The sequence below is a fragment of the Trachypithecus francoisi genome, unplaced genomic scaffold, assembly GCF_009764315.1.
Source record: "Trachypithecus francoisi isolate TF-2019V2 unplaced genomic scaffold, Tfra_2.0 Lachesis_group4, whole genome shotgun sequence".
NCBI lineage: Eukaryota > Metazoa > Chordata > Mammalia > Primates > Cercopithecidae > Trachypithecus > Trachypithecus francoisi.
The window spans coordinates 134,539,911-134,563,304 of record NW_022681469.1 but is presented as its reverse complement, the minus strand read 5'-3'; the positions used below and the strand labels follow the sequence as shown (position 1 = coordinate 134,563,304).

Here is a 23,394-nt window from a genome sequence, read left to right as displayed (position 1 = left end):
TATGAAGAGACATATTCTTTGCCTTAAAAGACCATCACCTATTAGAATTCACGGATAAAGAAACAGAACTCTTGCTCAGCACAGTGGCTCTGGCTGGGTGCAGTGGCTCACACCTATAATCCCAGCACTTTGGGAAGCCAAGGCAGGTGACGAGGTCAGGAGTTCAAGACCAGCCTGGCCAACATGGTGAAACCCCATCTCTACCAAAAAAAAAAAAAAAAAAAATTAGCCAGGAGTTTTGACACGCGCCTGTAGTCCCCGTTACTCAGGAGGCTAAGGCACAAGAAGCACTTGAACCTGGGAGTCGTAGGTTGCAGTGAGCTGAGGTCACATCACTGCACTCCAGCTTAGGTTACAGAAAAAGAAAAAAAGAAAGATAGTTAATGTGACTGAAATACACTAATTTTAGCAATCTGAGTTAACTGTAGTACAACAGGCCAAATCACTGCTACTGTGTTTGCCAAAAACAAATAATCTCATCATTAGCTGTTTATTGAGTACTTATCGTAATTCTAATGGTTTACCATCTTTTCTCATCTTCCCTGGCAAACCTAAGGGTTACGAGACATTCCCATTGGTAACAGTAGTTCTCACATTGATCTCAAAGAATTGGAAAAACCAATCTTTGACAAAGGTGGGGCTGGGCATTGAAGATACCATTGTAAGCAAAAACATTGTCCCAGCCGTCATAGAATTTACAGTCTCAGGGAGAAACATAGACAATAAAAATAGACACAGACACACACACACATATACACACCCCAAAAATGATTGACTATATACCTGTATGTATATGCATGAGTTTGCCCTCACTGTGCCCTCACTTTGAAGGGGCCCTGTGGTGATTCCACCTTCCCCACCCTTACTCCCAGGGAAATACACACCTTCACATGGTGAACCACTAGTTAGATGCTAGAAGCGAATTAAACTCTACAGTACTCATCTAAACAATACAATACTCTTTACACATTAGAGTAAAGCAGTCTAGGTAAAAATTAGGAGACTTAAATAGAGTCCCAACTCCATGACCTGCTACATAATCTGTGAGTCCTGGTGTAAATAAAAACTGTAGGGCCTCCTGTGGAAGTTATTAACAAATTCAAGATAGTGACAGCAGAACATTTAACTAAGCCCAGGGCTACCCATGACTGCACAGGTTACACACCCATGAAACCTTCATGGCTTCCAAACTTACTGGATGTGCAACTTTTATTCAGTTGCTTACCCTACCTCAGGTTCCTTACAGCTTAGAATTAGGGGAAGAAAAGACTTTCTACACCCTCCCATAACTAACATCTGTAGTTCTTTATTAATTAGTGAAACCATTCATTTGAACGGAGTTCTTTCACCTTTTTATAGAAACATTAAAATTCTGACTGTGACTCGAAGCTACTGTTATGTAAAAACCCATACGTAGTATTTCATTTTCAACTATATTGATGTTTTTTATTTCTATATACCTCCTCAATTTTGCCTAAGAGGAAAAAATATCCAAAGCAGTGTTCCAAGTTTACTATTTTCCCATGTATGCCTTTTAAATCTGAAATTCCCAACTGGGGTCTCTATGTCTAGAAAGTAGTTTTTCCCACAGTAAAATGTCTCCATGCACAAATCACATATTTTCTTTTTCTATCACGGAAAAATTATCTATTCAGAATCAACTTCCACATATGGTACAGCATCTGGGTCTGATCCAGTGAAAAGAAGGCAAAATGTCATTTTCACAGTGAGTTAACCCTTTTATTCCCCTAGTTTAGTATTTAGCACAACATAACTGATAAGTATGGAAACCAGGAATTCTTTATCTAGAGTCTATAAACAGATTTCTGGGAGTTCATCAACTCGAGTGAAAAAAAAAGTATATCTTTATTTTCATCAACCTCTAACTAAAATTTAGCATTTTCTTCTATTATAAATGTAGGTGACAAACCACAAGAGTATTAGTGGTACCTATGACTTGATCACGAATAAATATTATCATATTACAATTGTATCATATTAGAATTACTACAGATACCATGAAATACCATTTATCCTCAATACAACTTCAAAATTGTAATAGTGTTATACCCACTATTAGATATTGTGGCTTAATGTGTTAGAAAATATTATATTTTTAACAATGGAAAATTGATTTTTCCATTGAATATATTTCAATATAACTGGCTTCTTTTGCAATCCTAAGTACCTCATTTTATGTGTTCAAAAACACAATTGCAAGGAAAAGTCCAGACTTCACCAGACTACCAAAGGGGTTCATGGCACATAAAAGGTGAAGAAACAAGTCAAAAGAAGCTATAGGGTACATATGAAGCAACTATATCTCTTGTCTTACAAGAATCAACAGACACATTCTAGTAAAAACAGCCTGGAAAATTTGAGTTCAACAATGATGTCTACATTACAACAAAATCTTCACGGTCCGTGTATTTTAATATGAAAACAAGTACATGAGCCGGGCACAGTGGCTCATGCCTGTAATCCCAGCACTTTGGGAGGCCAAGGTGGGCGAATCACATGAGGTCAGGAGTTCGAGACCAGCCTGCCCAACATGGAGAAACCCCATCTCTACTAAAAATATGAAATTAGTTGAGCATGGTGGCACATGCCTGTAATCCCAGCTACTCAGGAGGCCGAGGCAGGAGAACTGTTTGAACCCAGGAGGTGGAGGTTGCAGTGAGCCAAGATCGCACCATTGCACTCCAGCCTGGGCAACAAGAGCGAAATTCCACCAAAAAGAAAGAAAGAAAGACAGAAAGAGAGAGAGAGAGAAAGTACATCAAAACAAAACAGTTTTTGTTGTTGTTACATTGGTTTTTGTATTGTTTTTGTACATGTGACCACAGAATTTGATCTGAAAAGGTATAACCCAGACACAGTTTTTATAACATTATCTGAAATGTTATTTGGACTGTTACCTGGGATGACAGTAGGTTACAATCAATGAACAGTCCTTTCCCGGTTTTGTATTTCTGTATCAATCCAGCCATAATAGCTCCATATGCATACAGGCCAGTGGCAAGATCAGTCATGGCTACTCCTGGGCGAACTGGATCTCCATCCTGATTTGAAGGTTGGGTTGAGAAAGAAGAAATAATTAAACATTAAAAGAATTATATGATTTCTCAAATCTTCTAATGTGAAATAGAAAAAAAAATTGTCCATGAAATGTGCAGACACATACACACAAAAAAGTTAATAAAACAAATTGCTATTATGAGTATCTGTTGGTAATAGGAAAATATTTATATTTACTATATAATTCTCAGTGTATTTCTCTCCCCCATGCCTACTAACCTAACTAAACCAAACTAAAAATAAAAGATTTTTTAGAAACCGATCTGATGTTTCAAATGTTTTAAATTCTTTCTTGATATATTTTATCTTGTTTATACTAAAAGAAGTTAATTGAATTTAAATGGATTAATTTATTGGGGAGAAAGAGTTAAAGCAGTGTTTTTCTCCTCTCTCACAAAAAAAAAAAAAAAAAAAGAAAGTAAAAATCTGGTCAAATCTCCTTATAAGCATGCCAATAGCTGGCAAAAATACTAACAGTGTTTGCATAATAATTTTTAAAAAGACTACTTACCCATAAAAAGCTTTCAGCAGACTGCCCCTGGATTAGGATTACTATGATAAACAAACTGAGAATCTACAGATTTATGGGACATGGAGCACGGGGCACAGGACATCAGCTTTGCAACTATCTGGGTATAAAATGGAGATGTTTCACAGCCTGTAACACTCCCTGCTAATAATTCATATATTTCATTAAGGACCTCATCTACTGCTCTGGGACGCAGAGTTTTGTCTATTGCAGTAAGAAAGGATCTGGGGGCCTCTCTCAATGTCCTAGACCTGTCTCTGCTTTTCCTGAGCCTTTTGATTGCTTGTATTCTTGAAATTATAAGGAAAGCTTAACATTGATTAACATCTCCACTTCACGTCAGTCTGATTTGACAATCCAATTCTTGGCCCATATGTAAACATGTTAGAACAGTACTTGACACAAAATAAAAATCACCTATCAAAATTATCATCAACATTGTTATTAATTATTGATATATCAGACAGTTTCTACTTGTCACTACCTTTAATTCTGATAAGCCTTAAATGGCACAGAATACCTAAAAAAACTCACATTTCACATTTCATCTGGTTGATGCAGTCATTCAATTACCTCCTTATTAATTAATTCTAGCTTCTGTTCAGTCATTTTCAGAAGTTAATTTGTCCTTTTTTTGTAGCCCATCATAAACTATGTTAATGGTTTTGAAAAGTACTGTTTTGCAAAATTATGTTTAAAGCAAGTAACTGAGACTGTAGAGTAGCTAAACTTATTTTTTCCCTGCTTTTCAATACAATTTCAAGGACGATATTACCATGAAACTTGGAAATGTCTGGCAATTTACTATTATTATTATTGTCAAAAATTGTAATGTAATGCCTTAAATCAATATATTTAAATTAACTTTGTCATTAGAATTTAAAATTATTTAATGTCTTCAAAGTGAAAGACAAGTTCAAAGTTACATAGACCCTTGAACAACAAAGTTCTGAACTGCCTGGATCCACTTATACGTGGATTTTTTTTTTTTTTCAATAAAAGCTACACTAAAGGCTGGGCACAGTGGCTCACACCTGTAATCTCATCACTTTGGGAGGCCACGGTGGGTGGATCACCTGAGGTCAGGAGTTCGAGACCAACCTGTCCAATACAGTGAAACCCCATTTCTACTGAAAATACAAAAATTAGCCAGGTGTGATGGCACATACATGTAATCCCAGCTACTCACGAGGCTGAGGCAGGAGAAATGCTTGAACCCGGGAGGCGGAGGCTGCAGTGAGCTGATATCGCACCACTGCACTCCAGCATGGGTAACAGAGCGAGACTCCATCTCAAAAAATAATAATAATAATACTACCATATGACCCAGCAATTCCACAACTGAGTAGATATCCAAGAAAGAAGAAAATCAATAACAAAGAGATAAGTGCATTCCCATGTTTATTGCAGCACTACTGACAACAGCGGAAATATGGAATCAACCCAAGTGTCCATCAATGGATGAATGGATAAAGAAAATGTGTTCATGTACAGTGGCTCATGCCTATAAATCCCAATACTCTGGAGGCCAAGCAGGAGGATCACTTGAGGCCACGAGTTCAAGATCAGCCTGGGTGACAGAGTAAGATGCTGTCTCTACCAAAAAACACAAAAATTAGTTGGGCATGGTGACACACACTTCTAGTACCAGCTACTTGGGAGTCTGAGGTGCAAAGATCACTTGAGTGCAGGAGTTCCAGGCTGGAATGAGCTATGATCATGCCACTGCACTCCAGTCAGGGCAAAAGACTGAGACCCTGTTTCAAAAACAACTGCAATGAGATAGATAGATAGATAGATAGATAGATAGATAGACAGACAGACAGACAGCTAGAGATATACATATAGAGAGAGGAATATTATTCAGCCATAAAAAATTAGCTGGGCAAAGAATAAATTCCTGTCATTTGCAACAATACGGATATAACTGGAGGACATTATGTTAAGTGAAAGAAGCCAAGCACAGAAAGACAAATATCACATATTCTGACTCAGATGTGGAAGCTAACAAAGTAGATCTCATGAAGATAGAGAGCAGACTGGTGGTTACTAGAGACTGGGAAGGGCAGAGGGAGGAGAGATGAAGAGAGGTTGATTAGTGGGTACAAACATACACTTAGATGGAAGAAGTAAGAATTGGTATTCAGTAGATCAGTAGGGTGACTATAGCTAACATCAAAAGGCTGTACATTTCAAAATAGTTCACAGGGAATAATTTGAATGTTCCTAGAATAGAGAAATGGTAACTATTTAAGGTGATGATGGGTGTATCAACAGCCCTGATCTGATTATATTAATGTATGGAATGATCACATGAACCCTGAAAACATGTACACCTACTATATATCGATTTTTTAAAAAGCTAAAAAAAAAAAAAATGAAGCTTCTCAACCTGATAAAGGGCATCTATTAAAAAATCATAACCCAGATCACACTTGAAGGTAAAGAACTGAATGCTTTCCCCTAAAATCAAGAACAAGATAAGAGGCCAGGCACGATGGCTCATTCCTGTAATCCCACACTTTGGGAGACTGAAGGGAAGATCACTTAAGCTCAGGAGTTAAAGCCCAGACTGCACAACATAGTGAGACCCCCACCTATATATTTAACAAAAGAAAAAAATTTTTTAACTAATTACTTTTTTAATAGAATAAGACAAGGATGTCCACTCTAACCGCTTCAATTCAACATTACACTGGAGGTTTTAGCCAGTGCAGTTAGGGTACAAAAAGAAATAAAATGAATTTAGATTGCAAAGAAAGAAGTAAAACTATCTCAATTTGCTGATGACCCAGTCTTATGTATCAAAAGTCCTAAGGAATCCACTAAAAAACTCTTAGAACTAGTAATCGAGTTAAGCAAGATTGCAAGATAAAAGCCAATATACAAACATCAGCTGTATTCTGTACAGTAGCAATAAACAAACAAAAAATGAAATAAAACAATTCAATTTATAATAGAATCAAAAGAATAAAACACTTAGAAATAAATTTAACAAAAGAAGTACAAATTTATACTTTTAAAATAATAAAATATTGTTGAAAGAAATTAAGACAAAAATAAACCAAAAGTCATGGAGAAGATTTAATATTGTTAATATGGCAATGCTTCCCAAACACCTCTGCATGTTCAAGGCAATTCTACCTACCAAAATCCTAGATACCTTTTTTGCAGAAATAAAATCTGATCCTAAAAATTCATATGGAAATACCATAAACAAAGAATAGCCAATCTAGAAAAAGACAAAGTTAGAGGACTCACAACTTCTAATTTCAAAACTTATTACAAAGCTACTGTAATAAAGGCAGCACGGTACTGTTGAAAGGCAGACATATAAACAATAAAAATTCTCACATTTACATCCAATTACTTTTTGACAAATATGCCAACACAATTCAGTTGTAAGAGTCTTTACAAAAAACGGTGAAAATAATAAAGTTGGATTCCCTCCTCGTAGTACATACAAAAATTGACTCTAAATGGATCAAAAATTGAAACATAAAAGCTACAACTATGTAACAGCAGAAAATATATACGTAAATCTTTATGATCTGGGATTTGGCAATAATTCTTTGATATGACATCAAAAACAGTAGCAACAAAAGAAAAAATAGATAAATAGGACATAATTGAAATTAAAACCATGTGTTTCAAAGGACACTACCAAGAAAGTGAAAGGACAACCCAAAGAATAAGAGAAACTTTAGCAAATTATGTACTTGATAAGAAATTTGTACAGAATTTCCTTTTTTTTTTTTTTTTTTTTTTTTTTTTTTTTTTGAGAAAGAGTCTTGCTCCCTCACCCAGGCCGAAATCCAATGGTGTAATCTCAGCTCACTGCAACTTCCACCTCCTGGGCTCATGCAATTCTCCTATCTCAGCCTCCCATGTAACGGGGACCACAGGCACACACCACCACAACCAGCTAATTTTTGTAGAGACAAGGTCTCGCCACGTTGCCCAAGCTGGTCTTTTAACTCCTGGACTCAAGCGATCCACTGGCCTGGGCCTCCCAAAGTGCTGGGATTAAAAGCATGAGCGATCACACCCAGCCTAGAATTTTTAAAGAACACTTACAATGCAAAAATAACAAGAAAAGTGACCTAATTTAAATATGAGCAAAAGATCTCAATAGACATTTCTCCAAAGAAAATATACCAATGGTCACTAAACACATGTAAAGATGCTTAACATCATTAGACACCAGAGAAATGCAAATGAAAACACAATGAGTTTACAACTCAACAATAAAAAGACAAATAATCCATTTTTTTTAAATGGGTAGGTCAGGTGCAATGGTTCACACCTGTAATCCCAGCACTTTGGGAGGCCAAAACCAGAAGATTCCTAGAGCTCAGGAGTTTGAAACCAGCCTAGGCAAAAAAAGCAAGTCTGCGTCTCTACAATAAATACAAAAATTAGCCAGACACAGTGGTGCACACCTGTGGTCCCAGCTACTAGGGACACTGAGGCAAAAGGATTGCTCGAACCCGGGAGGTGGATGTTGCAGTGAGCTGAGATTCCACTACTGCACTCCAGCCTGGGTAACAGAGCAAGACTCTGTCTTAAAAAAAAAAAAACACATAAAAAACTAAAAATTGAAGTTAAATGGGCAGAGGTTTTAAGGACACATTTCTCCAAAGAACATAGATACAAAATGATGAATGGGCACATGAAAAGACATTCAACATCATTAGTTGTCAGAGAAATGTAAATTAAAACCACAATGAAATACTACTTCACAGTCACAAGTATGACTATATGACTACCATAAAAAAAGAGAGATAATAACAGTGTCAACAAGGATGTGAAGAACTGGAGCCATCATGTACTGTTGGTGGGACTGTGAAATGCGGTAGTCACTATGATAAACAGTCTGGCAGTTCCTCAAAAAGTTAAATATAGAGTTACCATATGACCCAGCGATTTCACTAGTAGGTATATACCCAAGAAAATGAAAGCATGGGCCTGGAGCATTGGCTCATGCCTGTAATCCCAGCACTCTGGGAGGCTGAGGCAGGTGGATCACGAGGTAAGGAGTTGGAGACCAGTCTGGCCAACATGGTGAAACTCCATCTCCCCTAAAATTACAAAAATTAGCCAGGTGTGGTGGCGCATACCTGTAATCCCAACTACTCAGGAGGCTGAGGCTTGAACCTGGGAGACGGAGGTTGCAGTGGGCCAAGACTGCACCACTGCACTCCAACCTAGGGGACAGAGCAAGACTCTAACTTGGGTAAAAAAAAAAAAAAATTAAAGCATGTGTCCTCACAAAAAGCTTAGACACAAATTTTTATAGCAGCATTATTCACAATAGCCTAAGAATAGAAATAACCCAAATGTCCATCAAATGATAACAGATAAATAAAGTGTGGACTAGCCACACGGTGAGATATTTTAGGCAACAAAAAAGAAATAAACTATTATACTAATACACGAAAGCACTTTAACAAATATTATGCTAAATGAGAGAACGCAGTCACAAAAGGCTGCGTATTATATAATTCCATTTATGTGAACTATCTAGAACAGGCAAATCCATAGAGATAGAAAGTAGATTAGCCAGAGGCTGGGAGGAGGCAGGAACAGGGAATGACCACAATTACATAAAAGGTTTCTTTATTGGGTGATGAAAATGTTCTAAAATTGACCGTAGTAAGGTTGCAAAACCTGTGAAGTATACCAAAAGCCACTGAATTGTATGCTTTAAATGGGTGAGTTGTATAGTATATGAATTATATCTCCATAAAGCTGTTGTATTTTTAAACTCCATAATTCCGATAATTAAATGAAGCAGAAAAAATAAAGTTCAAAAAAAACTCTTTAAAGGCCTGCTTAAAATCATGTATTTAGTAAAAATTCTAGAAGTTTTCTTTCATTCAAGGCTATTGTTTTATTTCACTTATAAAGAAGGGGTACCATTCGCTCCTTAGTACAATTCTGAGGTGGCTATGCTCATACTGTGAAAATATCTTATAAATATATTCCTGTCATTGAAAAGTTGTCAAAACGCCAGAGAAATAAGGAAGTAAAAATAAATTACCATTTAGTGAGTAGAAATCCCCACAGAGAACAACACTGTGGCTGTGAAGTGCCTAAGTATTCCCAGGTGCAATAAGACAAAATCAGAGAAGAAGCTGTGTATCTAAAGGTACAACCCCCTTCCACATCTGGAACTCCACAGAGCCCTGCTGCTACGACAGTACAAAACAACATCTCCCTTCTCCTTAACTCTGGGATGAATGGGGTGGTATTGTCTCTATCATGGGTAAAGGGATTCGTTACTCAAAATCTTTAGTAAAAATATATTGAAAAAAATGGGTAATTAACAAACTTTTTTAAGCAATATGCCTGAGAATCTCACCATAATTTATTAGAAGTGGACTTAAACTCATATATAGACTTTTAAAAATCAAGTAATATTTTATTTTGTTAAATTATAGTTCTAGAAATTGATAGTACAATTTTTATTTTTTTCACGGTCTCTTAGAAACAGCTTTAAATGTATTTCGCTCTTTCAATGAATTAATGTAACCCTTTTGTCAGAGAGATTTATGATAATTTTCCTGTAAAAGTAACAGATATGCCTGTCATCAATAAAGACAAGAAAGGGAAGAGTATCTAGTTAACACTTCAGACATACAATTATAGTGGGAGGACAAAGTATTAAATAAAAATATTAAAAGTCTTCTGACTATTCCCTTTCCATATGTATTCATGTATTTCTCTGTTTTCACTGTTCCCAATGTTATTTTCTTTTCTTTTTTTTTTTTTAGATGGAGTCTTGCTCTGTCTCCCAGACTGGAGTGCAGTAACACGATCTTGGCTCCCTGCAACCTCCACCTCCTGGGTTCAAGCAATTCTTCTGCATCAGCCTCCTGAGTAGCTGGGACTACAGATGCAAGCCACCATGCCTGGCTAATTTTTGTATTTTTAGTAGAGATGGGTTTTCGCCATATCAACCAGGCTGGTCTCAAACTCCTGACCTCGTGATCTGACCGCCTTGGCCTCCCAAAGTGCTGGGATTACAGGCATGAGTCATCACGCCCAGCCCCGAATGGGTTATTTTCTTTTTTTTTTTTTTTTTTTTTTTTTTTGAGACAGAGTCTCGCTCTATCTCCCGGGCTGGAGTGCAGTGGCCGGATCTCAGCTCACTGCAAGCTCCGCCTCCCGGGTTTACGCCATTCTCCTGCCTCAGCCTCCCGAGTAGCTGGGACTACAGGCGCCCGCCACCTCGCCCGGCTAGTTTTTTTGTATTTTTTTAGTAGAGACGGGGTTTCACCGTGTTCGCCAGGATGGTCTCGATCTCCTGACCTCGTGATCCGCCCGTCTCGGCCTCCCAAAGTGCTGGGATTACAGGCTTGAGCCACCGCGCCCGGCCGGGTTATTTTCTTATACTCTGTCATCCCCCACTCATTCATGTATTCAAAAACTCACTAAAAGTAGAAGTTGACCAATAGTGGAAAAACCAGTCAAATGTGATAAGGCACAGTTTAGATAAAAGAATTGTATCAGTGATAATTTCTTAGTTTTGATCATAGCTCTACAGTTTTGAAAACATTAACATTAAAGGAAATGGGGTGAAGAATATAGGCACTCTATTATTTGTGCAATTTTTTTGATAGGTATAAACCTATTTCAGGCCAGGCGCAGTGCTCATGCTTGTAATCCCAGCACTTTGGGAGGCTGAAGTGGGCGGATCACCTGAGGTTGGGAGTTCGAGACCAGCTTGACCAACATGGAGAAACTCCGTCTCTACTAAAAGTACAAAATTAGCTGGGCATGGTGGCAAGTGCCTGTAATCCCAGCTACTCAGGAGGCTGAAGCAGGAGAATCACTTGAATCCAGGAGGTGGAGGTTGCAGTGAGCCAAGATTGTGCCATTGCACTCCAGCCTGGGAAACGAGCAAAACTCCACCTTAAAAAAAGAAAGAAAGAAAAAAAGAAACTATTTCAAAATTAAAAAGTCAAAAAGTAAAACCTGAAATTCCTTCTTTAAAAAATGATAATTTTGAAATGGCAGAAATGGTTTAGTGGGATTGATTGATTGATTGATTGATTGATTTTGATTATGCAATCTAGAGATTAAGGGGGAAAACCACACCACTACCTGTGAAGGTTTTTGTTTTTTGTGTTTTGTGTTGTTTTTTGTTTTTTTTTTGGCGAGGGGGTCAGAATCTTGCTCTGTTGCCCAAGCTGCAGTGCAGGGGCATGATCTCAGCTCATTGTAGCCTCCACCTCCTAGGTTCAAGCAACTCTCTTGCCTCAGTCTCGCAAGTATCTGGGATTACAGGTACATGCCACCATGCCCTGCTAATTTTTATATTTTTAGTGGAGACGGAGTTTCATCATGTTGGCCTGGTCTCAAACTGATGGTTTCAAGTGATCCAGCCACCTTGCCCTCCCAAAGTGTTGGGATAACAGATGTGAGCCACCATGCTTGGCCCGTCTCAGCTTCCCAAAGTGGTGGCATTACAGGCCTGAGTCACTGCTCCCAGCCAAAGGTTTTTTTGTTGTTGTTGTTTCCTTTACATCCCGATCTCTTAAATTACAAAATTAAGTATTTTTAAAAATTACTTTCACACACAATTTAAGAATTTTTTAACATTTTTATTAATTTCTCTATGCTCTTCTCACTACATTCAGAGCTTGTCTAATGAAATAGGGAAAGAAAAAGGAAAGAAATGAGAGAAAGAAGAAAAGAAGGAGGGGGGAGGGAGGGACAGCATAAAAAAATCATGTGTTTTTCTAAGTTTCTAAAATCTTGTTTTGTTAAAAAGTACATCGAAGCTGTAAATCAATTTGGGCATATGTTCAATAAAGAAGCATGAATTTGAAAAGTCGCCAAGCATTTTTCTCTTGTTACATTACTGAACCTAATTACTTCATAAAACAACAAGTGTTAAAATTTTTTTAAGTAGCTGGCTTCATTTCTAAAATAAAAAATCATTCTTAAATGTATCTGTGTCCCTATGTCATATCTTTATTTCATACTGAGTCATTCATTATACTAATGTAATCTACAGAAATTTTTTTTATGTCCTGGGGCACACAAATTTTTTAATAAACTACTTTCCAAAATATAAATTTTTCTAGCATGTACTAACCACATAACATTTGGAGAAGTTCTTGGCCTTTCTTAGTTTTTTTCTCAGTTGTCAAATATGGGTAATGACAAAACCTACTTCAGCATTTGGTATGAGAATTAAGTAAGAAAAGGTGTATAAAAGCACTTTATGAAGGTAAAAGGCTGCGCAAATGAGACTTTTTATAAGATACCCGGTGTGATGATGGGACACCCGTCAGAATGACTTCGCAATAGTGCAGGGCAGAGAGATGAGATGAGAATCTCAATCAAGGACAAGTGGAGGTCATGGATTCAAGAGATACTTAGAAACTTGAATTCAGAGACTTTGATTATTGATCAGTTGGGGAGAGTAAAAAATAAAATAAATTTGGGGAAACAATCAACAGGAAATTAAGTTTCTTAATATGAAGGTAGTATTTTCATTGTTAAAACCACCATTCTCAAGACTTGTAGCCCTAACGAGTGGAAAACAGTCTTTAGTGGAATTGCAAGCATAGAGAACAAAGAACGGAATATTCAGATCAAATGAGGGTTTCCGTGCACATAGAACACGAGTCCTTACAGTCACTGCATTCATACTTCATGGGCACAGACTCTGCAACTACACAGCATCTGAACCTTCTGTTCTAAACACACACTCTACTTGAACCACTAATTGATACTAAAAATATGCTTACAGACGTTCACATACAAATTTCCACAAACTAACATTCCCCTACTTGAAGGAAATTCCATTTACTAACTCAAAACACTGAACTCCACTCCTTTCACTGCCTCATCTATAAATAGGCATATCAAAGTCTGTTACTTATGTACCTCAGTAACACTATGGAGTCCTCCAGTCTAAATCACACCATTTTAGAACTTGAAAGGATCCTGTAGTTCAATCCTCTTATCAGTAAAGGTAAACAAACAGGAAAGTACACAAGTTGTTTAGAGATCAGCATCTACTAATTACTGACCAACAGAGCCCTAATAAGACAGAGAAAAGAGTCTTAACACTACAAGGCACTAAATTTAGGCTATAAGTGGTGAACAATCCCAACAAGAGAAAGGTCTTTACATTGCAGACTAGAACAGGCAGATCATTTTTCTTCATTATACCCTGAAAGACTTGAAGCTCCCAGCTCACTCCTCACCCATACACCTCCAGCTAAACCTCAACAAACCACAGGCCAGAAAGAAAAAAAAATGACAAATTGAGACCCCAGAAGAAAGGAAGAAAAAAGAAAGACTGAGAGGAAGGGAAAAGAAGAAAGCAAAAACTCTCTCTGATCTTCATCGCAGGTGGACTCACCAGATTAGCCAGGCAACTCAAGGGAAAATGTAACAAAGCGATTTGTGTCATTCTCTGGATCCCTTGTAAGTGCCTGATTACCTAATATTATTAATGTCTTTGTGATACTATACTAAAATTTTCTGCCATTCCAAACATGAAAAGTATAACCTGGAGGTACTGAACTTATAGATCATAATATCATATAGTCAAATTTTAAAAGCAGCATCTAATTTACTCTACACAAGGCTTACAAGCAAGCAATCCTTGTTATAGATGAGGAGCTAAGGAAGAGTCAATTTAAGTAAATACTGTGAGATGTTAAGTAGCAAAGTCAAGATGAGACCCCAGATCAATTGACCCAAAAACTGCTGCCTATACCACATTGCTGGATTCAAATGCCTTCCTCAAGACTTCATGATCAGTTTGGATTAAATATTTTGTATTTAGTAAACTAGTAAGAAGCTGTATTCAGATCTCTTTCACATCTGTAACGTGTATGCTTCCAATATCATGTTTTTCAAAGTGCTTTAACACATGATGTCACATTTAACACTAAAAGATAATTTTATAAAGTACCAGTATTATCACAATTTTACAATTCATGAAAAAAATATTTAGGCTGGGCGCCGTGGCTCATGCCTGGAATCCCAACATTTTGGGAGGCCAAGGTGGGCGGATCACTTAAAGTCAGGAGTTCAGGACAAGCCTAGCCAACATGGTGAAACCCCATCTCTTCTAAAAATACAAAAATTAGATGTAGTGGCACACACCTGTGATTTCAGCTACTGGGGAGGCTGAGGCAGCAGAATTGCCTGAAACCAGGAGGCGGAATTTGCAGTGAGCTGAGATGGCACCACTGCACTTCAGCCTGGATGACAGAGCAAGACTCTGTCTCAAAACAAAAAAATGTTTAGACAATAAATTAACTTGTCAAAGTCACAGAGAGTAAATGATACAAGCAGAACTCAGGAATTCTGATCCAAAAGCTTCTGTTCTTTTTGCTACCATCTTTTCTCCATATATTGTTTTATTATACATCAATATTCCTCATCTTTCCTTTTCAGACAATCACTAAAGAGCAAAAATTTTAAATGTGTGAGTTAATTTGTCACTTCTACAACTGCAGTCAAGAAATGATCGGCCCTTATGTGGTATGGCTTGTTCTTTGCAACTCAAGTGAACTGCAAACAGTCTAATGCACCTACAGAGAAACACACCTTTACCACTCAGAGATCAGGCAGGATGGGCACGTTCAGGGAGGTATGGCCACAGATGCTTTTACCATCTAAATAATGTAAACCAAAACTTTTTTCAGAAAATAATTGAAAGAGTCAATTCACTGGCAGCCTACATTGAAAAATACACAAACCCACAAATTTCCAAAAATGCCTTAATACTCCAATCACACTATATTCTTGTCTAGTGACTGAAAACCATCTCAATCATTTTTACCAAGCTCCCACAGTGAGATGCCCAAAATATCATCTAGTCTGGCTGTCCTCATGAGTTTAAATAGACTAAGACTGGGAGAAAACGAAATGTAAGGTTGGGGAATTATGATATTTTAAGGAATAGACTAAGAAATAATTTCAAAAATTATTTTACATCTTTCCATGCTGCTCTTCAAGAAAAAGTTTCTTAGTTATAGTTCCTGTGCTACAGCTTTATGCACTAATGGATCAGAGGGTAGAAAGAACAAACATAAAAGTCAATGGCTCCAACTTCTGAAACAAAATAACATTTATATCCACTAAGATCTGCATATAAACAATCCTGCATTTAATAGGCATCCTCTGAATTCAGTCTGTAAAAAACTTTTAAAGAGACATTTGGTCTAACTCCCTGACTTTAGGTAGGTAAATTTCTAAGTTATCTGGGAGAGATGCTCATCCCTCTCTTTAAATATCTCCAGAGGACGGAGAATGGTTACTGAGTGTCTATTACATGCCAGGCAAGCACTACAATGGGGAAAGGAGCTAACATTGTTTCCTCCGTGTTGTTCTACACATTATCTCATTGAATCTTAGTACGTGTTTCAGAATACGTGTTAGTATTCTCATTTTCACAAGTGAAAACAATAACGAGGCTGAGAGATGTTAACTGGGATTAAGATTCCAAGCCAGGACTGTCTGAAGGCCCAAGATCTTGCTACTCCATCATGCTAATAGAAACTGCATGACCTGAACCTATTTCTTTATCTATTGCAAGATTCATTGCCCTAGTGGTCACAGTTCTTCATTAGGTAACTAAAACCTCTTCTCTGATATGAGCTAATATTCTCTTATTCAATGTTCTATGAATAACAACAATAACTGCTCCACATCTTCCCCATAAAAATAGATTAAAACAGACATCAAATCATCTATTTGCCTTATCCAAGGCAAACAACTCCAGTCCCTATAGACTTTCACTGGAGAAAATCTACTTTATATCCCTGAAATAATTTTGGACATTTTTCTTCTCCAATTATAACAACTTTTTCAAAGCATTATGACTCAAATGAACACAACACTCCGAAAAGTAACGGAGATAGAAAAAAAAAAACAAAGTTGGGGTGGGGTTCCTTTCTTTAATAAAATTCAGAAAGTAAAAACAGGTCAGACATGGTGGCTCACATCTGTAATCCCAGCACTTTGGGAGGCCAAGGTGGGTGGATCACCTGAGGTCAGGAATTCAAGACCAGCCTGGCCAACTGAAAATACAAAAATTAGCCACGCATGGTGGCACGCACCTGTAGTCTCAGCTCCTTGGGAGGCTGAGGCACGAGAATTTCTTGAACCCAGAAGGCAGAGGTTGCAGTAAGCCGAGATCACTCCATTGCACTCCAGCCTGGGCAACAGAGTGAGACACCATCTCAAAACAAAACAAAATAAAACAAAACAAAAAAGCTTTTTAATCCCTGCCTCAAAGCTCAATATTTTTTCCAAACATCTGCACCATATTTTTTCCAAATATTCACAACCCAGAAATTCTTGGTTCACATTATCTGAGTACAAGGTTTTACCCAAAAAGAAAGATTCTCCTTTTAAGCATGTAGCTTAAAGAACTCTAGACGGCAACCATTATGGAAAACAGTATGGCGATTCCTCAAGGATCTAGAACTAGAAGTACTATATGACCCAGCCATCCCATTACTGGATATATTCCCAAAGGATTATAAATCATGCTGCTATAAAGACACATGCACACGTATGTTTATTGCGGCACTATTCACAATAGCAAAGACTTGGAATCAACCCAAATGTCCATCAGTGACAGACTGGATTAAGAAAATGTGGCACATATACACCATGGAATACTATGCAGCCACAAAAAAGGATGAATTTGTGTCCTTTGTGGGGACATGGATGCAGCTGGAAACCATCATTCTCAGCAAACTATCGCAAGAACAGAAAACCAAACACTGCATGTTCTCTCTCATAGGTGGGAACTGAACAATGAGATCACTTGGTCTTGGGAAGGGGAACATCACACATCGGGGCCTATCATGGGGAGGGGGGAGGGGGGAGGGATTGCATTGGGAGTTATACCTGATGTAAGTGACAAGTTGATGGGTACAGCACACCAACATGGCACAAGTATACATATGTAACAAATCTGCACGTTATGCACATGTACCCTAGAACTTAAAGTACAATAATGATTTAAAAAAGAAGAAAAAAAAACAATAATTAGCAATTAAAATTTATTTTTTAAAATAAAAATAAAAATAAAAAAAAGAACTCTAGACAGAATCAAGTGCCATAGCTATGGCTACCATGTAGCAGCTTCTTATAATCAAACTGAAGCGGAATGTTTCCTAGAACAATTATAAGATTCCAAATTCATATATGGCAAATAATCAATAAGCACCAACTCCATGGTGGGTCTGTGTTATATTCTAGATATACAAAAGGAATGTCCCAAAGACTTTCTCTCAATTCAGCCACTAATATTCTAAAGAGGAAGACAAACAGATATATATTAGCAGCATAAGTAAAAACATATAGAAGCACAAAGGAAAAAAATGGTAAAACAAATCTAACAGAGTTAAGAACCATGTCATAAAGGATGGATAGAAATCCTGCACACCTAGTAGTGCTCTCAATAGAAGCACTATTGGCATTTTGCTAGAAAAATTTAGATTCATGGGCCTGTCCCATACATTAAGGATGTTTAATTCATACCCAAGCACTAGTGTCAACAGCAAATGAAATATCCCACATATCATTTTAAAATTTCCCTAGAATTTTACTATCTCCAGATGAAACCATTGCTACAGCCTAGGATACTTCAAGCTCAGAACTGACATAGTGAATAGACCCACTATCCTATTGCTTCTTAATTATGAACAGTAGTAGCGAAAGTGAAGCTAGGAGTTCAATGACTAAATAAATGAGTGAAAGTGTTTAAAATACCAAAAGAGCTAATAAGGTCAAGAAATTTGTGATACAAAAGATGCAATTAGAGAATAAAACCAAAAATAGAATCTTCACAAATAACGCAAAATACAAATGTGGATATATGAGTGGGTTGAGCAAATGAATGTTGGTAAGTAAAGATAACCATACAACTGGCATCTAAATAAGACTACAAATTACAGCATGGTTTCACATATACCTCATGTGATGCTGCACCATCACTTTACAACCATGTATTTGTTCTTTTATTGTATATATGTACTGTGTACAACATATTTTGAAACATATGCACGTTGTAAAATGGCTCCATCAAGCTAATTAAGAAATGTATTACTTCATATACTTTTATTTTATTATAACACTTAAAAATCTACTCTTTTAGAGATTTTCAGGATTATAATACAGCCATCCCTTGGTATATGCAGAAATCTGCATATCCACAGTTGGCCCTGCAGAACACAAATAAATGCAAAATTGACCCTCAGTATATATGTATCCCTCAATCTGCATTTGACTGAAAAAACTCCACATGTAAGTGGGCCCACACAGTTCAAATTTATGTTATTCAAGGGTCAACTGTACATTAAATATAGTAACTATATTGTACAATAGATCTCTTGAACTTATTCCTGCTAGCTAAATTTGTATATCCTTTGACCAACATCTCCCTAACCTGCCCTCCTCCCCAGGACTCTGGTAACCACCATTCTACTCTCTACATCTATAAAGTTAGACATTTTCAGATTCCATATATAAGTGAGGTCATGCAGTGTTTATCTTCTGTGCCTGGCTTATTTCACTTAGAATAATGTCCTTCAGGTTCACTTATGTTGTAACATGTGACAAGAATTCCTTGTTTTTTCTAAGGTTGAATAGTATTCCATTGCATATATATACCATGTTTCTTTATCCATTTATTCCTTCATTTGTGGACACTTAAGTTGATGTTGTAATGAACACAGGAGTGCATATATTTCTTCCACATTACTGATTTCATTTCGTTTGTGTACACGCCCAATGGTGGAGCTGCTGGATCACATAGTTGTTCTACTTTAAATTTTTTGAAGAACCTCCATACTGCATTCCATAATGGCCACATTAATTTACACAGCCACTAACAGCCATCACTTTACAACTTTACAATTACCAGTTAAAAAACATATTTTCCCGGCCAGGCGTGGTTGCTCAACGCCTGTAATCCCAGCACTTTGGGAGGCCGAGGTGGGTGGATCACGAGGTCAGCAGTTTGAGACCTGCCTGACCAACAAGGTGAAACTCCACCTGTACTAAAAATACAAAAATTAGCTAGGCGTGGTTGCGCGCTCCTGTAACCCCAGCTACTCGGGAGGCTGAGGCAGGATAACTGCTCGAACCCGGGAGGTGGAGGTTGCACTGAGCCAAGATCGTGCCATTGCACTCTACCTTGGGCGACAGAGTGAGACTCCATCTCAAAAAAAAAAAAAATCAAAAACATATTTTCCCTATTTTACAGATGGAAAAACTGAAGTTAGAGAATTTGTCTAATGTTACACCAAATGATGGAATGAAAATTCAAACCCAGGTTTTCTGATTCCTATGACTGTTCAATAAAGATGTTAAATAGGTCTTCAATGAAAATGCTAAAACTGCTCAAAGTTAATGATAGGACATGAACTTAAGAAGAAAACTGTAAGAGTCAAGGTTCTCAGATAACATGGCAAGAGGGAGAAAAGGCCAGGATGTTTGTTATCTATGACGGTGGGAAAGAGAGTATGTGCCTAGATTTTAGAAGTAGAGTGGATGTTGGCATAGGTTGTGGAACCATGACTAGATGTCAAGGTAGACAGCAAGAAGCCTGGAACACCATCCCTGGTTCAGTGTTTGCAGAAAGTGGAGTAGCCAGGAACGAGCATCCTCCAATTGAGAGTAATTTAAAACCATTATCCCAATTTATACTATAGATTTCTATATTGTTCATGTATACTTAAATTTCCTTTTTTTGTCTATACTATAGATTTCTATATTGTTCATGTATACTTAAATTTCCTTTTTTTTTTTTTGAGACGTAGTCTTGCCCTGTCACCCAGGCTGGAGTACAGTGACGTGATCTCAGCTCACTACAACCTCCACCTCCCGGATTCAAGTGATTCTCCTGCCTCAGCCCTCCCAAGTAGCTGGGATTACAGGCACCCGCCCTCATGCCCGGCTAATTTTTGTATTTTTGTAGAGATGGGGTTTATCCATGTTGGCCAGGCAGGTCTTGAACTCCTGACCTCAGGTGATCTGCTGGCCCCGGCCTCCCTAGGTGCTAGGATGACACGCGTGAGCCACTGTGCCCAGGCTCAGCCTGTTATTTTCAAAGCTTTTGTTGAGTCAGGCAAAAATAAACCATCTCTTACCTAATCCTTCTAACAGTATTCTCTTCTCTTGCAATTTGTAGACAAGTTCAAACTGAAGACATATCCTTTCATTACTATTCTTTTTCAAACTTTAAAGCAAATATTGTGTTTGGGTCATTTAAAAACTAAAGGATCATTACCATAAATGTGCTAAATTATTGAAAAATAACCTTTTTCTATAAAAAAAGAACAAGTACATTTTATTTAAAAGACATTTGAATTATAGAAAGAGAAATAGAACAGAAGTAAAACCTGACATTTACAGAAGATTGCATGACCTTTTACAAAATAAATAAATTTTTGGCCAGGCGCGGTTATTTACACCTGTAATTCCAGCACTTTGGGAGGCTGAGGCAGGCGGATCACCTGAGGTCAGGAATTCGAGACCAGCCTGGCCAACATGGTGAAACCCCGTCTCTACTAAAAAATACAAAACTTAGCTGGGCGTGGTGGTGCGCACCTGTAATCCCAGCTACTCAGGAGGATGAGGCACAAGAATCACTTGAACTCAGGTGGCAGAGGTTGCTGTGAGCCGAGATCGCATTACTGAACTCCAGCCTAGATGACAGAACAAGACTCTGCCACAAAAAAATAAATAAGTAAATAAATAAATAAACTTTTAACAAGCATTAGGTATTTCAGAATAAGACATAATCCTTCTAAAATGAAATGCTTTCTATGAAAAAAAGAAACTTATCTCAAATAGGGGAGTCCCTTTCCCCCAAAAGACATAAAAATTATTTCTTGAAAAAACAGGATTAATTGTATGGGTGGGGGTGTGTGTGTGTGTGTGTGTGAAATCTTTCACTAGCAATCTGTTTTAGAAAAGAGGTTTTAGAGGAATTTCAAGATTTTGCTTTCCAATGTAAATTTCACAGATAACTCTTGTCTTGGCTTTCCTTCCATTTAGGGGCCAAATGTAAGAAAAACAAAGTAGAACTACCTAGTGATATAACTTTTATGAAATAACAACTGAAATATCATATGAGCTTCAATAACAAATATCCGCAGTGTTAATGTCAGTCACTGGGATTGAGTCTACAAATCCAATTCTAGCTGAACGAACTAAACTAAACTGAGCAGTCAATTCAGTCAACCAACAAATAAGTTATATAAAGGTAGAAAAACATGCTTGTTTATTTTCTCTGTATTTATTTGCAGGTTCCCTGAACTAAGAATCTAGTTATTTTAAAACAGGTGTGGTGGCTCATGCCTATAATCCCAGCACTTTTGGAGGCCGAGATGGGCAGATCACCTGAGGTCAGGAGTTCAAGACCAGCCTGTCCAACATGGCGAAACCTCCTCTCTACCGAAAATAGAAAAATCAGCCGTGTGTGGTGGCTCTGTACAGCCACCAGGACATGGAGGTTGCAGTGAGCCCAGATGGAGCCAATGCACTCCAGCCTGGGTGACGGAGCAAGACTCCACCTCAAAAAAAAAAAAAAAAAAGTAAATATATTTACACATTCGATCAAACAATATGTGAGTGCCGATTATGTTCCAGGCATTGTTCTAGATTTGGGGGGCACAATACAGCCAGTCCCTGCCTTCATAAAGCTTACATCTTAAAGGTAGATAAAGACAGTAACTAATAAGAATGAAATATAATTTCACACATGAAGATGATGGCTATGAAGAAAACTAAAGGAAGATAAGGAGTTGGAGAGTAACTGGAAACATTGTGAGGGTAGGCGGACAACCTAAAAGGGATGTCACCCTTTCAGGACTGAACCTCCAATTAGTAGTACAATAAATCAAGTATTCCATTTAGTGACCACATACTCTTATTTAGAGATGTTAATAGGTTATCATCCTCACAACAACCATGAGAAATAGGTATGTTATCCCCATTTCACAGATGAAAAAAGGAAGGTTCACAGTAATTTCTCTAAATAGCTTGTCTAAATTTGCACAGATAATAAATGGCAGAGCCTGCATTCAAATGCTATGTAACTCCAAACCCCATGTTCTTTGCACTGTATCACACAATTGCTGATAAAAATCAAAATGACCTCACTATTTCCAAAGTTATATTTCCACAGTTATATTATTCATTAGTTTTAATAAATTTTAGCCTTTCATGGTGGCTCGCACCTGTAATCCCAGCACTTTGGGAGGCTGAGGTGGAGGAACACTTGAGCCCGGGGTTCAAGACCACTCTGGGCAACATAGTAGATCCTCATCTCTATAAAAACTGAAAAAAATTAGCCAGGCCTTGTGGCAAGTGTGTATAGTCCCAGCTAGGTAGGAGGCTGAGGTGGGAGGATTCTTTGAGCCCCAGAGTTCGAGGCCACAGTGAGCCATGGCTGCACCATTGCACTCCAGCCTGGGTGACACAGCAAGACCCTGTTTCAAAAAATAAAATAAGTTTTTATAAACCAAATCCCTATTATATACCATATTCCTGAGAGTTGATAGAAAATAAAAAGAATCGTAAGTTATTAATATTAATTCTTGAAATGTAGTACTTTCAGGATGACTATCATTTCTGAAATAGTTGTATGTGAAAATTCTTAGTAAAATTTGTTCTGTTTCACAAAATATCTTACATTGCTTGAAAGGTACACCAAAACATTTATCACAATAAAAACCAGAGTTTTTTGGGCCAGGCACAGTGGCTCATGCCTGTAATCCCAGCACTTC

At 37.5% G+C, this 23,394-nt stretch overlaps 1 protein-coding gene across 4 annotated transcripts in view; it reads right to left on the bottom strand.

Moving 5' to 3' along the window:
• Positions 1-23,394, bottom strand: part of SUGCT (succinyl-CoA:glutarate-CoA transferase) — a 738,264-nt gene that overhangs the window by 601,044 nt on the left and 113,826 nt on the right. For all 4 annotated transcript variants that reach the window (XM_033193764.1, XM_033193766.1, XM_033193765.1 and 1 more), the window contains exon 8: positions 2,919-3,062. In XM_033193764.1, coding sequence (XP_033049655.1) covers positions 2,919-3,062 — 144 coding nt within the window. The remainder of the gene's footprint in view (positions 1-2,918; positions 3,063-23,394) is intronic.